The 13365-nt window shown below is 45.8% G+C and overlaps 1 protein-coding gene across 1 annotated transcript in view; it reads left to right on the forward strand.

Annotated features, from left to right (window-relative positions):
* Positions 1-13365, forward strand: part of Hydin (HYDIN axonemal central pair apparatus protein) — a 319191-nt gene that overhangs the window by 257370 nt on the left and 48456 nt on the right. Inside the window, exons 53-59 of the mRNA XM_026399248.2 lie at positions 3546-3645; positions 5025-5124; positions 6589-6757; positions 7253-7491; positions 9840-9957; positions 11215-11419; positions 12102-12337. Of these exons, the coding sequence (XP_026255033.2) occupies positions 3546-3645; positions 5025-5124; positions 6589-6757; positions 7253-7491; positions 9840-9957; positions 11215-11419; positions 12102-12337 (1167 nt within the window). The remainder of the gene's footprint in view (positions 1-3545; positions 3646-5024; positions 5125-6588; positions 6758-7252; positions 7492-9839; positions 9958-11214; positions 11420-12101; positions 12338-13365) is intronic.

Consider the following 13365-nt stretch of genomic DNA (forward strand, 5'->3'; position numbering starts at 1 on the left):
ATTCCTAGATTCCTGATTCCAAACCTCAAGCCAAGTCACTTGTCAGATTCCTATTTTAGTAAACACCTGGGAATCATCCTTAATCCCCATTTCTCTTGACAGGCCCCCCTCTAACGCAGACTTTGCCCCTCAGTGTATCTTCTCCCCACTCACGTCTCTGTCTACACTGCTGCCACCACCCTCATCCAGGCCACTTATGGGATCTTTCAACTAGACTGCAGCAGAGGCTTCCTAACTTTTCTCCCTCTTAGAATTCTAAAGTGTCCAGAGGTATCTTTACAATGTCCTTTAAATCCGGTTACCCGCCCCTGCCTTCCTAAAGCACCTCGCTGCCTTCTCACTGTAGTAAAATAAAGCCCCGTGTGCTTCCCTGCTCCCGAGACCCTCCCTGACTTGGGCCATACCTTGCTCCACCCTTGCCCTTGCTCTTGCTCATTGGCTCCCGTCTTGCTGTTTTTTCCTGCCTCAGACCCTGCCTTCCTACCCCCTTGCTGGGACTCTGTCCCTGTGCTCTGCAGGAAATTGACACCTGCTCTGTATTGAACATGCTGCTTCAACTGGGCTTCCCTAATCATCCCCCTGAGGGAATCCCCAGCACGTATGGTCACTCACCATCTTCTGTCCTTCAGAGAACCACCCCTTTCTGACATTATTCCATTTCTTTCTCTGTTTTCCTATATGAACTCCATCAGGGCAGAATCTCCCCTGCCTTATCCGCCATCTATATTGATTTTCAAAGGCTCCTGTAATATTTTGCTGCAAACTGGGTGGCTTGAAAGAACAGACCTTACTTTGTCACAGTTCTGGAGACTGGAAATCGAAAATGAAGACTCAGGCAGGTGGTGCTCCCTCCCACTGAAGGGTCTAGGGCAGAATCCTTCCTCACCCCTCCGGCCTCTGGCGTCTGCTGGTGCTTCTCAGCTGTGACTAAGTGGCTCTAATCTTGCTCCTCCCTTCCCAGGGCCTTCTCCTGTCTGTCTGTTTCTACTCCCTCTTATAAGGATACAGTCGACCCTCTATATCCGTGGGTTCTGCATCCATGGATTCAACCAACCATGTGTGGAAAAATTGGGAGACAAATTTGCATATGTACTGAACACAGACAGACCTTTTTTCTTGTCATTATTCCCTCAGCACTGTAGTATAACAAGTATTTATACTGCATTTATACCATATTAGGTATTATCAGTAATTTACAGATGATTTAAAGTATATGGGAGAATTTTTAGGTTTTATGCAAATACTACAGCCTTTTATATAGGGGACATGAACATTCATAGATTTTGTCATCCAGCAGAGTTGGAGAGTGGTCCTGATACTAATCTTCTGTGGATACCAAGGGGCAATGTTACTGAATTTAAGGCCCAGATAATTCAGCTGTGAACCTCATCTTGAGTTCTTTGACTTAATTGCATGTGCAAAGACCTCCCTTTATTTTTCCAAATAAGGTCGTATTCACAAGTCCCAGGATTAAGTAGACGTATCTTTGAGGAAGTCCTCCTTCTGCCTGCCTTGCCATCATATCATCAGTGTCTCACACAGGCCTGGGAGAATGAATGAATGAGTGCCATTGACGTTTAATGCTAAGTTTATTCTGCAGCTTTCAAGGGGTCACTTCTCTATGAATTCTTCCAGGGATGGAAAACCTCCTGCCATTCCAACTGCCTGGTCTCCCTTTAAATAGATGTGCTAATTCTTCTTTAAGTTGAGCTCCAGTTTCTCTCTCTAACTTACATAAGTCTCTTTCTGCCTTTTGGGGGTCAGTCAGTGGATCCACTCTTACTCTCCTAACCCCTTCCTGTGATAGTCTTTCAGATCACTGAGAACAGGCATTGATAGATTTCATTCAATCCACAGAAATATATAAGGCCCAGCAGTGGTTTTCAACATTTTTAGCAGGTCTCTGGCAGGCCACATGGCCAGTGTGGGAACCTAGAGTCCCCTGGCTGTGCCAGCTTTATCCTGTAATTGCTGGGTCATGGGGAGTCCGGGGATTCTCATGATCAGGGGGTGCAGGAGACAGCAGTGAGGACTTTGGAAAAGTCCTTGGACTGTTGTGACCATCCCTGTGTATCCCAGCCAGACAGCAGCTGAATCCCAGCCCAGGGAAAGGCAGAGTGGGTCTCCTTGGCACCCCACAAGGTGCACTATGGCTCTTCCTCAGATTACACTTCTCTAACTTCTAGAAGAGGAAATGCCTTATTTTCTAATCCCTTTGGAAAATATTCCAGCAAACTGGCTTTATTTCATTTGTATATCTCTTAAATTGTCCTTCCTATTGTTCTCAATTGAAAAATTTAATCTTACCTCCCCCGTGGAGAAGCAAAGCAAATAGAATGCTCGGGGCACTGGATATCTACAGTCGGCAGGTCTGAGGGCACTTGGTCCACTGTCCTCCTCACAGCTCCTTCAAAGAGCAAGCAAGAAAACAAAACTCAGGGCAATCCAATTTGCTCTGTGGAATGCTGACAAATGTGTGTTGAAAGAAGACGGAAATTCTGAATTAAAACCTGAGTTTGGTGACAGCCACCGACTTCCCCTTGGGACCAAAAGCACACATGATGGAAAGCTGGCCACTTAGTTTTCCAGTTGGAGGCTTCCACAGGGAGCAGGCGGTCTCCATGCAGATGGGGGAGCTCTGTGCCCACTACCCAGCCGCTCTTCTCCTGGAGCCAGACCCTTGTTCACCTCCTGGTTAGTCTCTGGGGTGTCAGCGTCAGGTGGAGCCGACAGCCTGCCACAACTGAGAGGCTCCTCAGGACAGTGGCAGAGGGATCCCCAATAGGTAAGGCAACAGCAGGGTCAGTGAGCAACTAGAGCCTATAGGTCTATTGGTGACCAAGTTCACATCAATAAAACACTTGAAGTTTCCAATAGAGAAACATTAAACACTCTTATTTGCTACAAAAATCTAGCACTTTTCCATATTTTGAAAGCAGAATAGTTCAAATTTTTTTGGTACCAGGAATTGAATGAATCCAGGAGCATTTAACCACTGAGCTATATCCCTAGTCCATTTTTTATATTTTATTTTGAGACAGGGCCTCGCTAAGTTGCTGAGGCTGAAGCTAGATTTGAATTCGTGATCCTCCTGCCTCACCCTCCCAAACTGCTGGGATTACATGCATGCACCACTGTGCCCGGGATAATTCAGATTTCCGAGTGACAGGAAAACAGAATATAAAAGCTTTCCATAGCAAATGTTGGGAGATGCGCTCCTTGTTTATTTGATTTAAAAGTTCCAGAAAACACCTTCCTGCAATGTCTACTCAGCCAAAATGTCAGTATGTAGCAATGATAATCCAGTTAGTTTAAACCTCTCAAAAAGGTGGGGAAAGGCAGCTCCCCATCCCAACATAGCCCAGAGGGTGTTTTGAAGAGCAATCTACCAATGCCTAAGGATAATGAAAGATCTCTAGCTAGATACATCTCAAAAACATTCCCGCGCATCTCCCCTTCAGGATTCTCACTTGCATGGTTCATATTTCAGGTTCCCAGCACCTTGTGGGTCTTGCTTTTACTGAAGAATGTCTCTTATCTGACAGGTTTTAGATGCAGAAAATCTTGTTGGTGTTGTTCAGATTGAAAACATCCTGGTTTTTGCAGAAGCGTATGACATTGCCTTGGACATCACCTTCCCCAAAGGTCTGTTGAGCCCTTCCCCAAAGGTGTCTGGAAGTTGTCTCTTCCTATGTGGCGTAGTCCCGCATAGAGGAAAGCTGATGTGTTGTCAGTACCATGGTGGTGGTTGGTGCAGGAGAGGAGAGTTTTGGCAATTGGTAATGCGTGTCCTGAGGAATGTTAGTAATGTTAGTACAAATTCTAATTTCTCCAACTCATGATTAGCAAGGGGTAATCATAAATGTAAAATTTGCAGACCTCTTTTCTGAGCATTAGTTTTCTATCACTGCCACAACAGATTGACACAAACTCCTGGTTTAAGACAACCCAAAAAAAAAAAAAAACAATAAAAAAAAAAAGACAACCCAAATTTATTATCTTACAGTTCTGTAGTCAGAAGTTCAAAATGGGTCTCGGTAAGCTGTCATCAAGGTGTCCGCAGGGCTGTGCTCCTGGAGGCTCTAGAGAGAATCCACTTCCTCAGCTTTTGCAGGTTCCAGAGGCTGCCCACCTTCCTCAGCTCCTGTCCCCTTCTTAAATCTTCAAACCCAGCAATGTCCTTCTCAGGCTGCCACCTCTCTTGATCCCCCACTTCTGCAATCCTCTTCCACTTTTAAGGACCTTTGTGATTACACTGGGCCACCATGTTAATCTCCATGTTCTAAAGACAGCGGCCTTAATTCTATCTGCTACCTTATTCCCCTTTGCCATGGAAGGTAGCATGTTCCTAGATTCTAGGGATCAAGATGCATATCTTAAGGGAAAGGGGTATTGTTCTGCCCGCCATGCTGTCCTAATACCCGAGTTGTGTCTCTCCCGAGCATGCAATGCTCTGTTGTCCCTCCTTTCCCTGATGGGTCTCTTATCAAAATTCAGAGAATATGATAGAATACCGGGACTACACCTTACCCTAGATGTCATTAGTCCTGTGTGCCAAGATCTTTACTGCAGCATTATTTATAATCATGAAAAGTTGCAGGGGATCTAAATGCCTGTGAATAATAGAATGATGTTACTGTAGGACTAAAATTGTTAATTACTAAGCAGCCATGACACAGAAGTTTTCATACTCCCTCTAAGATCACACCTGAGGAGTTTTACTAATTTGGGGAAATGCTTATGATGTAATGCTAAGTAAAACAACACAAATGTATATGTACTATCACAACTCAGTAAATTGCACAAAATTTTTAAAATACTGTAAGTTTTAGCTAATGGTAGACAAGAAAAGACAGTGAATTGGGGTGGAAAACAGAAGGAGGAGCCCAGATGAACTGAGGGCAAGAACAGTAGCTGTTGCTTATTTGCCAAGACTCGTCACTATAGTTTTCCATGTGAACTTCAGCAGGAAGTTCCTCTGCTCTGGCTCCCATGCCCTCTCACCTGGGTCCCTGCCTCTACAGGTGCTGAAGGAGGCCTCGACTTTGGGACCGTGAGGGTCATGGAGGAAACGAAGCAGCCCCTTCAACTGAAGAACCGTGGGAAATATGAGATCATGTTCAGGTAACCTGAGCCATATTAGGTGTGTGGCTATCCATGTGCACGCATGGCAAGAAGGGTGTTGTCTAGGAGATTTTTTTTTTTAAGTGAATCAAGGAAATTAGAAGAAACTTCTCTGCTTTTTATCTCCTCTGGTTTCAAATGAATGGAATTCCAACCACTGAGAGCAGAGATTTTTACACTGTTCTTAACTCTGCCATTTAATAGAGACCTTCAGGGCCTCTGAGTTCACCTGGATCCACAGGGGTCTGGGCATGGAGGGAGGAAGAGAATGGGAGAGGGAGGTCTGGGCAGGAGGAGTCCTGAGGGTGGAGACTAGAGCCTGGCTTCATCCTCCGAGATTGACAAGGGGAGGTTCTTCAGAGAAGAAAGGGTGGCTTGGGGTAGAGGAGAGAAAAGAGGTTGCTCAGGCAGGTCACACCATCCTCCTTAGCAGTGCCAGACTGCAGCCCAGGCAATGGCTATGGAAAGTTATCCTTCTCCCAGGGGAATTCACATATGACAAAAAGACTTCATCTTACAGAGATGGGAGCAATTCAGCATGTTGGTGATCATTACAATCATTTCTCTTCAGCTAAAATAACACTGAAAGTGGAGAGGTCCAACCCCAACACACCGTCCATTAGAAGCAATGAAACTGCAAATTGAATTCAATGAGTATAAATCAAAGCCAAACAAACCTAGAGGAAAGCCTTTGTCACTTTGGAATTAGTGAAGGATGACTCTTGCCTGGTTATGAGTTCCAGATTAGATCATGTCTGGGACTTTAGCTCTGCTTTTTTATATTGCATGTAATAGAGTCACCCTTTGATTGGAAAGATGAGCAGGGTTTGTTGAATATGCAAGGAATAGGAAGCAGAGGCACCATGCAGGTAGCAGTTGACCCATCTGGTCTCCCGAAGCATGGAGTGACAGTCAGACACCCACAGCAACTCTAGGTGTTCACTTCCACCTAAGTTCCTGTGTCTGTCCAGTCCCTGCACCACTGTCCTGAGTCAGCTCCTCTCTCTGGTTCTTACCTCATCCCACTGGGCCATGGACTTCCCTGTTCTTGTTGCCCCTGACTTCTCCCCTTAGGTCCCCTGGTTTCCCTCTGTGTGTGCTGCATCCAGTCTCAAAGAGAGAGGAACAGAGACAAAGACAGAGAGAAACAGAGAAAGAGAGGGAGACAGGAAGAAGAGAGTTAATTTAGCTGATATTTTCTGGTAGCAAGTGTGCCTATTGAACATAGATGCCCTGCAAGGGCACCTCTTGACCATGGGAGAGAGGATAGCACCCTGCCTCATGCATCAATCCCTGGTCCACTTGATCCCGTAATCTACTGCACAAAGCACAGTTGACATTCCTGACATAGCAGTTAAATAGGACCAGAGACATGGTAGGGTCCTTAACAGTCTAGATTCTCCTCTCTAGTATCTTCAGTTCCCTGGGTAATGACTTAAACTAACTCTTTGTTCTGCCTTCCAGCTTTTCTGTGGACTCCTTGGGGATTTCAGACATCAATATGAGTTCCTTGATCACAGTCCTACCCAAAAAGGGCTCACTGACTGCAACAGAAAAGCCCACAAACGTCCAGGTGTTCTTTCGGGCCAGAAAGGAAGTGAAGGTCGAGCACCAGCCCATTCTGCGCTGTCAGGTGAGAGGGCTTAAAGTGACAGGCTGCTCGGTGGCAAGATTGTAGGTGTCTTGCTGCAAACATGGGTCCATGGATGGTGTAATCCATGCCCCAGAGGCAAAGGGAAAGAGATCTGGATGGCAACCAGGTGGGATGCAATGGAGTTTGGTCCCAAACAGCAGGCAGGGGGCAGGGGGCAGCCAGGAGATGTAAAAGTCATCATAAATAGAACAAGAGAGAAAATGGGTCCCCAGGTCTTAGGGGATCATCAGAGACAAGGAGGCTGCATTCTATCCTCAAGCACAAGAGTGAGGAACTGAACATAGGAGGCACAGTTGCTGTGCCTGTCGATCTCTGGCTGACACATGGCAGGCTCTATGCTAGTGCCTGCTGATATTACAGTCGACACAGTAATACAGAGTGAAATGCCAAGATGGAGGAATGAAGAAGACAAAGGAGGGGGTTCTGTAGCTATGCAACTGGCTGATATCTTCCCAACCTTCCTTCCCTTTCCAGATTATTGAGCCCAATCTTGCAGAAGGAAGTGAGATCATTGCCAGCATCCCAATTAAATGTTCTGTGAATGCAGTGCATTCCAAATTCAACATCAGCCCCTCCTCCATCATCAACTTTGGGGCTTTGATCTGCGGCACTCGCAGGAGCACCACCTTCACCATAGAAAACCAAGGCATTATCGACTTCAAGTTCGCCCTCTACAGGCTGACAGGGGAGAGCCACATGCACCACAAGAAAGTGTAAGACAAGTGTCCACTAAACTGCAGCCGTTCTGGTAGTGAGTGCTTTATATTTTACAAAGTGCTATCTTACCTGAAGCCACCCAATGCCAAATTTCTTATATGTTCCAACTACTGTCAAATATTGGATAAATTTTAGTTTAATAAATATGAAGTATCTGTTTTTAGCTTCTTCTCTGCTGCAACTAAAGGACCCAACCAGAACGATTATAGAGGAAGAAAGGTTTATTTGAGGGCTCACTGTTTCAGAGGTCTCAATCCACAGACACTAGGCCCCATTCCTTGAGGCTCAAAGTGAGGCAGAACATCATGGTAGAGGAGTGACAGACAGAAGCTGCTCACGTGACGATCAGAAAGCAGAGAGAGACTCCACTTGCCAGATACAAATATATACCCAAGCCATGCCCCAATTCCTACCTCCTCCAGCCACACCCCACCACTTCAGTTACCACTCAGTTAATCCCCATCAAGGGATTAAATCGATGATTGGGTTAAGATTCTTACAACCCAATCATTTCTCCTCTGAACCTGTTTCACATGTGAGCTCTTGGGGGACACCTCACATCCAAACTATAACAGTATCCCATGTGGGATCTGTGGTCCTGGTGTTTCTGGTGTGCTGAAAGACTTACTAGTAAGTTATTGTCTTATCATTCTGTAGGATGTCCAGGGCCTACTATAAGCAAGCTGTATCAAAAGAAATTGTAACTGTGCTTCATAATGGGGGCAGCATTTCAAAGATTTTAGTTATACTCAACCTTACAGACATTGAAATGTGAAGAGACAAAACCTAATCTATCTGTCCCTTCATTTTTTTTGTTCTAATTAGTTACACATGACAATAGAATGCGTTTTGACACATCATACATAAATGGAGTACAACTTCTCATTCTTCTGGTGTACACTGGTCATGTAATCATATATGCACATAGGGTAATAATGTCTTATTCATTCTACTATCCTTTCTACCCCCATACCCCTCCCCTCCCTTAACTCCCCTCTATCTAATCCAAAGTACCTCTAGTCTTCCCTATATGCCCCCCTTATTGTGAATTAGCATTCAGATATCAGAGAAAACATGTGACCTTTGATTCTTTGGTATCGGCTTATTTCACTTAGCATAATATTTTCTAGCTCCATTCATTTACCAGCAAATGCCATGATTTCATTCTTTAAGGCTGAATAATATTCCATTGGGTATATAAACCACATTTTCTATATCCGTTTATCTATTGAAGGGCACCTAGGTTGGCTCCACAGTTTAGCTATTGTGAATTGAGCTGCTATAAATATTAATGTGGCTGTGTCACTGTAGTATGCTGATTTTAAGTTCTTTGGGTATAAACTAAGGAGTAGCATAACTGGGTCAAATGGTTGTTCCATTCTAAGTTTTCTGAGAAATCTTCATACTGCTTTCCAGAGTGGTTGCACCAATTTGTAGTCCCACCAACAATGTATGAAGTGTGCCTTTTCCCCACATCCTCATCAACATCTATTATTGCTTATATTCTTGATAATTGCCATTCTGACTGAAGTGAGACGGAATCTCAGTGTAGTATTGATTTGCATTTCTCTAATTGCTAGAGATGTTGAACATTTTTTCATATATTAATATCGACTATATCTCTTCTTCTGTGAAGTGTCTGTTCAGTTCCTTAGCCCATGTATCGATTGGGTTATTTACTTTTTTGTGTGTCAAGTTTTTTGAGTTCTTTATATATGTCTCTTCATTTTAAAATTATATTTTAATGAGAAATATTTGATGTGTACCAATAATTTCCCACATACTGCTTTTCCGTGAATTCGAGCATTTTTTAAAATTATTCATTTTTTATTAGCTCTCCGTCACTATGACAAAGTACCTTAGATGATAAAATTATTAAAAGAAAAGTTCCTTTTGACTCACAGGTTTGCAGGTTCCCATAGGATCGTTTGGCCCTGGCTTCATGGCCAGTGCATATGATAGAGCAAAACTGCTGCCCTTGTGGTCAGGAAGCGAGAGAGAGAGAGAGAGAGGAAGAGAAAGGATCCTGGATCCCACGATCCCCTTCAAGGGCACATTTCCAATGACCTAGATACTTCCCAGAAGCACCATCCTGGGACCCAAATCTTTAACACATGGACCTTTAAGGAGACATTTATGTTAGCACTTTTCTTACAGTAATTTCCAGTGTTCTTATGAATAAGTGGGATTACTACATCATTTCCTTAAAATTGTCTCTGACCAAGCTAACTGTGCCACTCTGCCACCCTCTTGGGCAAAGAAACACCACCCTGCAATGCCTAGGAGAAAAGACCTAACAAATGCCACCCCCAAACCTAAGAGTGCACTCTTCCCCCTCCATCAGAGCTGGCCACAATCGACACACCAGAACCCGAGAAAGTGAGACCTTCTTCAAGACTGGCACTTCCAAAACAGCCAAGTTCTCAGACTCAATTCAGAAAGATGTGACCATCACAAGCCAGGTGAGTGCCCCTCCGCATCCACAGAAACCCAGGAAGGCCTCCTGTCAACCAGCTCTTGCCTCAGAACACCTGCCCAGGAGAACAGGATTTGAATCCACCATGGCAGGAATATGAATACTAAAATCTCACTTTCGTCTTAAACAGCCAAGAGACGGCCCTTCCTTTGGATATCCTCATTTGCTTTAAAACCTTCATTGGCTTGCCAGTGTCCTAAAATTGGCTCCAACTCTTCTTGGGTATTTTAATCAACAATCATTGGTTTTTAAGAAATGGAACCCTGGAAAGAAGTGAGATGGAATCTCAGCTCCTCTGGCGATCCCCAGCACACAGCCCAGGTTCAAGAGAGTGACCAAGTCAGGCCAACAGCAGCCTCCATGTATCACGGGGTAGTCCCCCTTCTCCATACCAGGGGCCTCATCCCTACAGACACCCTGTGTGAAGAGCACCCACCAAAGGAGTGCCATGTGCCAGTCTGCCCAGCTTCCAGGCTGAGGGACCCCAGAAGCATTCTGCTCTGGGTCTTATAACCCTGGAGAAACTTGGATCTCTGAGCTAGCACATTGCAGGGCATCCTCTCCCGGGAGGGATGAGCTGCCCGAGACAGCCCTCCTTATCTCAGGACACTATAGTAGTCTCAGCACATTCTACAGTTATCCTGAGAACTGAAGGGAGAGGGGAGGGCTGGGGACTCCAGGATCATCCAGGGCGACTCCTGAATGAACATCCCCCACTCTTTTTGAATTCTAATTCTATGCCAGATGCTATGCCGTTTACTTCAAATACATTCTTTTCACTTAAACTTACAGTGATCCCTGGAGTTAGGGGGATTTTGCCCCATTTCATAGATAAATAAACTGAAAACCAAAGAAGTCATTTGTCCAAGGTCAAATAATTAATACATAGCACAGCTGAGGTGGTGGCCTAGGTGTATCTGACTCAAATCTTAACCAGCGCTCCACCCTGCACCCCTCTGCTCTGAGACCCCACCCAGATAAGTGTCACATGATGGGATCATGACCTGCTTTATTAAGCCTTTGGTTCAGTCACGACTGCTCAGGAGGCATGTGCAGAGAAGGAAGTACTAAGAAAGCTCGTCCATGAGGAACCCCTGGGCCCTCCATTCCTCCAGGGGGAGAGGGGTGGGGACCAAGAATTGCCTGTAGGGAGAGATGGGGCCCTGCACCCCTCGTGACTCTGGTGGAAGGTCTCAGACTCTGCTACCCCCTCTGCCTTCTTCCCTCCCACCCCGTCCTGCAGGCCCGCTTCTCTCATGGCATGTTCACCGTGTACCCTGGGTTCGGCTCCGTTCCTCCCGGAGGACAGCAGGTCATCACCGTGGATTGCGTGGCTGACCCCGTGGGCAGGTGTGAGGAGTTCATAGCCATCGATATCACCGACCGAGACCCTAGAGAATATCCTGCTGGCATTACTTACACTCTGCTTGCTGAAGCCTGTATGCCAGGTACTGCCACTTTTATTGGACAACCCCCCCCCCTCTTCAGGCAGATTCCTTTAAGATGTCCAGCAGATGAGACAGGGCCACTTTCTTTGGGACCTTGGAGCTTCCTCTACTACCTTCAGCCATACTTTCCCTTAAAGCCTCACAAGCATGTGCATTTCTGAGAGAAAGTGATGCTTCAACTCTTGCCTTCTTGAGTCCAGCCCTGGATTTTCAGATGAGTATCATTATCTGAGAATCATGGTGACAAGAGACATGGCCCACAGGAACACAAGTGCCATTCTGCTCGGGCCACTCCCTGAGGGCAACATGCCCAGAGAACAATGCTCAGTAACTGCACGTGCTAAAATTCCAACCCAGCAAGAGCTCAGGTTAAGCACAGAGAGAACTCCTCTTGCTTCTGCTCAAGGCTTACTGGAGGGGGCCCAAGTGCCTCCTTCTTCCTAGGTCCACCCCAGATCTTGGTCTCACCCCTCCTTGCCATTGGCAGGAAAAGGCAGATCAAGATGTGTCAGTCCAAAAGAGAAAAAGATGATAGAATTTATCCCATCACTTAGCTCCTTATGCGAATTTCCATACCTCTTCTCTGCAACTAGCCTTTGTCAGAAGCAGAACATCCAAGTTAGGCATGAGGGCCAGGAATCTCCCTGCAGGCATCATCTAACACTCTTCCTCCCCTCCCCAGCCTTTGTGACGGACAACAATGCTTTGATATTTGAGGAGCACCAGATCTGTTCCAGCCCCAACCTACACTACATCTTGCAGACCATAAAAACCGGGGGACTGTTTGTGGAGGATGAGAACAAGTTCATTTTCTGCAATGTCCTGGTGGGCCATCAGGCCAAGGCTCGGTTCAAGATCAGCAACCTGGGAAAGATCGCCTGTGATGTCAACATCGCAGTTAAGCCCATCTCCAATAAGGTAAGGGGCTCCAAAGGCCCTGGCCCACCGTGGTTGGCAGAGGTCCGGGAAAAGGCTCTGGGAAGCTTCTGCTCTGGAGCCTCTGTATCTGAATGAGAATTATCTGGCTCTCAGCCCTGCTGGAAGTTCTGTGAGGTCACAGGGTCACCTCCCATTGGCCAAAAGCCATACTTTTGTCCCAGAAGGTGTGTGTCCACTTGGCACCTCTAGGATAAACTAATGGATAAACTAATGAGCAGCTCATTCATCCATCACTGACTCACTATGTGCCTAAGATAGACAAAGCATTAAGAGGAGTCCCAGCTTCAGAGAGGTCTGCCTCAAACTGCATGTGGTCCTGGACAGGGAGATTTGGAGGGTGCCCATCCTTAAGGAGAAGGTAAAATGGCAAACCTTTCTGAGCCCCCGTCCCCCAGCACCATGTGACAGGAACTATGCTGAATGATTTACATCTATTGCCTCATATCACCTTCACCATGACTCTTTCAGACTTTATGTTGTTATTCCTTATTTAGTTAGGGAAACTGAGGCTCAGAAAAACTAAATTATTCCCTGGCCCCAGGGCCTGGAAATACACAGCCAGGCTTAAAGCCCAGCTTTACCTGTGTTCAAGTAAATAATTGCCCATCGCAGGGTCTATTAGACTCTAAACTGCCTGCTCTCTCTGAGTGGGAGCATACTGAGATCCTTTTCCTCACAAAAAATTGAGGACAGCATGCATGAAAAAGGACTTAAGCAAGGGGTTTCTGTCACTGCTAATTTCCAATCCCATGTACTGCAAATACTGCCTACACTTATCTAGGATACTTCAGTTTTCTGCCCAAAAGTGGAATTTGAGCCCAAGTGGTCTTCTTGCCCCAGAACTAGCATTGTTTGTGGCTAATAGGGGTGGGGAGATCTCCCAGGAGTCTCTACTTGGAGCCTCCTAGAGAGTGTGCATTCCCAGACGACTCTCTCAGGAGAGTCAGGGAGACCATCTAATCCCTTTTATGACCTGCCCAGGCACTGGTGACATCCACCTTTATTCT

Source organism: Urocitellus parryii, chromosome 15 (assembly GCF_045843805.1).
Source record: "Urocitellus parryii isolate mUroPar1 chromosome 15, mUroPar1.hap1, whole genome shotgun sequence".
NCBI lineage: Eukaryota > Metazoa > Chordata > Mammalia > Rodentia > Sciuridae > Urocitellus > Urocitellus parryii.